This window comes from Lactuca sativa, chromosome 7 (assembly GCF_002870075.4).
Source record: "Lactuca sativa cultivar Salinas chromosome 7, Lsat_Salinas_v11, whole genome shotgun sequence".
Taxonomy (NCBI): Eukaryota; Viridiplantae; Streptophyta; class Magnoliopsida; order Asterales; family Asteraceae; genus Lactuca; species Lactuca sativa.
Window position 1 is genome coordinate 41,503,150 of NC_056629.2, and position 4,133 is coordinate 41,507,282.

The following is a 4,133-nucleotide window of genomic DNA, read 5'->3' on the forward strand; positions in this document are numbered from 1 at the left end:
CAGTCAGTCATTTATCCAACATGTTCAAATTAAAAAAAATGTGTGTGTCCATTTTCATTAAGGGTATCTTTGTAAATTAGCAACTTTTTTACATAGAACTTACCTGTTCATTGTTATCAGTTTCCAATTTGATAATATCTTTAGCTCGTTTGAATCGGATATGAGGAATTCATTATCAAGATTATTTTCTTTATATAACTCGTTAGCAATTATACATATTCATTCCATTAATTTCGCATCTGTGTTTGAGTTTTCTACTTCGTGTTTAGTTTCCGATTTGATAAGGTATATATATCGTTTGAATCGGATAGATTGGAGTTCATTATTAAGATTATTGCTTTTTATAATTTGTTTGGAATTACGCTTATTATCTTCGTTTTGGAGTTGTTTAATCGGAGTTCATTATCAAGATTATCAAGTTTCGAATATGTATTGGAGTTATTTCATTGGATTTTTGTCAAGTAGTTTGAGATATTTATTTCAAATCACAGCTGATTTAATTTTTAATCGGATATATCGTTGTAGTTTTTACGCTCTGTACTGAGAGAGATTGCTTAATTACATCATCTGATCATATATGATTTAAGTTTCTTTCAGATATTTTGTACGTTGAGGTGAGATATATTCGAAATTAAACAGGTTATCATCTTTACGAATTTTTTTGTGAGATATATTCGATATTAAGATTATTTTTGTTTATTTATATAGATCATTTGGTGTATTATATCGAATTCTAGTGTTATTGATGGTGATTTGTATTCTTCTATGAGTGAGAATGAAGAAGAAGATGTTGAGAACTTATTTTTTGAAGATATCAGTTATTGAATTATTTTGTTGTTTTTAATTTTGTTGATTATCATTTATTTACATATTAATATGTTAATATGAATAAATTGTTGTCTTATTCATATACGAATAAACGTGTGATAATTGTAATTTCTAATTTATTATTTTTTTGTTTTATTCATATATGAATAAGTTATGTTTTATTTTATATATTTTGAATCCTCATGAATTTTATGTATTCATATATGAATGTTTTATTCATATATGAATGTTTTTTGTTTTATTTATATGAGTTTCATGTATTCATATATATTATTGTTGTATTCATGCATTATTGTTTTAGGTGGCGAATCTTCAAGTTCAGTACATGATGTGCAATATTGTGATGATATAATTGGAGAACATGTCTATAAGCCAGATGTATCTGTTCAACTTATTCCATTTAAGGGTTTAATCTTCAAATCATTAAAGTTGGCTATCAAAATGTATTATGAGTATGCTGAAATTGGTGGTTTTGATGTTAGACTGAGCACACAGTCAAGGTTTGATAACAAGATTATAAAGAAGAAACATGTTATATGTAATCGTGGTGGTAAACAGAAAAAGAAATCTTGTGACACATTAGGTACAAGTGGTGTTAGGAGGAAACGAAATTCAAATTCAAGATCTATTGGTTGTCAAGCAAAGATTATATTTGAATCTATGTATGGAACTCTAGATTATAAAGTTTTTCAGTTTGTTGAACTTCACAACCATCCACTTGAGAAGAGAAGCGATTTAAAAAAAAGCGAGACAAATGTCATATTTAGAAAAAGAGTTTATTGTGCGTGCTTCCACATCAAAAAAAAGGTCCAAGTATGGCTCATAAGTTGAGGGCAAGTTTGAGAGTTGGGTATGATTTTGTAAAGCCAAAAGTAGTTGACTATAAAAAAATTAAGGAGAGATATCAACAGGGTTATTTGTTATAAAGAAATGATAGTAAACACAATGAATGACCGTCGAGCTCACTATCCAAATTACTCATTTGAGTTTAATTGTCAAGATGATGTTTTGGACTGTATGTTTTGGGCTGATGAAATGGAGAAGGTATATTATGCTGAATTTGGTGATGTTATCTCGTTTGATGCGACTTTCCGAACAAACAAGTAAGTTATTTTATCTACTTTTGTTTATAGCTTATTCATATATGAATATTTTTATATTCACCTATTAATACATCAAAATTTGACTTTAATAAACATTTTTTTTGTGTGTTAGGTATCAAATGGTTTTTGTTCCGTTTACTGCTATTGACCATCATAAAAAATTGGTTACTGTTAGATCTGGGTTGCTAAGCAATGAAAGCATTGAGTCTTACTCTTGGTTGATTAAAGCATTTCTTAAAACTCATGGGAAAGTACCAACACTTGTTTTAACCGATCAAGATGTTGCAATAAAACAAACTGTTGAGAATGTGTTTCGTAATTCAAAGCACCGATTATGTATGTGGCATATAATGAAAAAATTGAAAAAAAGGTATTATTTTAATATATTTCAAATATATTACTTATTAGTATATTCATTTATGAATATTGATTGTTATTTTACTTATTATTATTTATTCATTTGTGAATATTTTTGTTTTAATACAGATATCAGATGATTTATTTACGAACACAGACTTTAGAAAAAGGTTTTCGAAGCTTGTTTGGGATATTAATATGAAACCTGATGTTTTTGAGGTGAAGTGGGGTTTGCTTATGAAGGAATTCAATCTTGAAGAAACAAGATGGTTTAAATACATGTTTACAATACGTGATTCATGGATACTTGGATATTTTAGTGATATTCCAATGTGTGGTTTGATGAAGACTACATCTAGGTCAGAGAGTATGAATTCATTCTTTAATACACACTCAGAAAGTGGGAACTTACTTTTGAATTTCATGATGAATTACGACACTGCCATTCAAAAGCAAAGGAATACTCAACGAGAGCTTGATAAGGCATCAAAGAAAGCATCATATAAAATGCAAACACCTTGAGAAATAAAACTGCAAGCATCAAAGGTTTATACAAGTACATTATTTTTTGAGGTGCAAAAAGAAATATATAAAGCATGTTTTTTCTGTACATACTCATGTGTTGGTATTGAAGATGGTTGGGAAGTTTACATTGTGCAGCACAACAACAGTAAAAGTGATTTTAAAAATGAATTTAAGGTAATTTTACTAGTTTTTTATGAAAAATGTAATAATATTCATATATGAATATGAGAATATTCATATATGAATATCAATATTCATATATGAATATCAATATTCATATATGAATATCAATATTCATATATGAATATCAATATTCATATATGAATATATGAATATTATATGAATATATGAGTGTTGATATGAGTATTCTTATATGAATGTAAATGTGTAAATTTTGTTTTTGTATCAGGTTGAAATAAAAGTTGAAGAGAAAGAAATAAATTGCAGTTGTGAACATTTTAAGCGTATGGGTGTTTTATGCAGACATGCTTTTACAATAATGATGAGATGTGGTGTTAAAGAAATTCCTGAAAGGTAAATTTTGAAGAGATAGAGAAAGGATGTGATATCAAGAAATTATCGTTTTAGTTCTGTTCAATCCGATTCAGGTGATTGTGAGAATGTAAAGCTATTCAATGATTCATATTATAGTTTTGAATCACATTTGGATATTGTAAGAGATGAAAAAAAGAGATTGGCTTTGTTTGCTGAGAAACAACAAATGTTGTTGAAGGAATTTGAGAGTGATCATATTTCTCCTGGATTGAAAAGCAAGACAGATGGTGAAGTCATATGCAAGCATTTGGGTGTTACTATTCCTATTCCAGAAGAGATTAATATTCATGTTCCTGAAGTTCAAAGCAATAAAGATTTTGGAATCAAGAAAAGAATTCCAAGTGCAGGTGAAGTAGCATATGAAAATTCTAAAAAAGAACATAGAATGTGTTCAGGATGTGGAAAACGAGTTCCACACAATTTACGTACTTGTCCAGAAAGAGTTGGAGCCGCTAAATCAGCACAAGACAGTTAGGGATTTCTTAGTTTTTTTTTATGTTTTTTGGTTTTATTCATTATGAATATATGCAGATAAAAACAATAAACAATAATATTCATGTATGAATAATACACATTTATATTGATATGGTAAATTGAGATGTTGATATTTGTTTTTTAAATTACTATAAAATAAGTTATATTGATATTGTAAATTATTCATAAATGAATACAAATATGTGAAATTTGTTATACTAATAAATAAGTAATATTCATATCTGAACTTGCTTATGTTAATATTTGAACATTGTTATACTAACATATTAA

At 27.7% G+C, this 4,133-nt stretch overlaps 1 protein-coding gene across 1 annotated transcript; it reads left to right on the top strand.

Moving 5' to 3' along the window:
* The first annotated feature begins 1,773 nt into the window (after positions 1 to 1,773).
* Positions 1,774 to 3,843, top strand: LOC111880759 (protein FAR1-RELATED SEQUENCE 2-like). Its single transcript, XM_052765658.1, has 6 exons — positions 1,774 to 1,931; positions 2,044 to 2,239; positions 2,418 to 2,655; positions 2,923 to 2,987; positions 3,223 to 3,347; positions 3,465 to 3,843. Exons 1-6 carry the CDS (start codon positions 1,774 to 1,776, stop codon positions 3,841 to 3,843), a joined length of 1,161 nt encoding a protein of 386 aa, XP_052621618.1.
* The last annotated feature ends 290 nt before the right edge of the window (positions 3,844 to 4,133 follow it).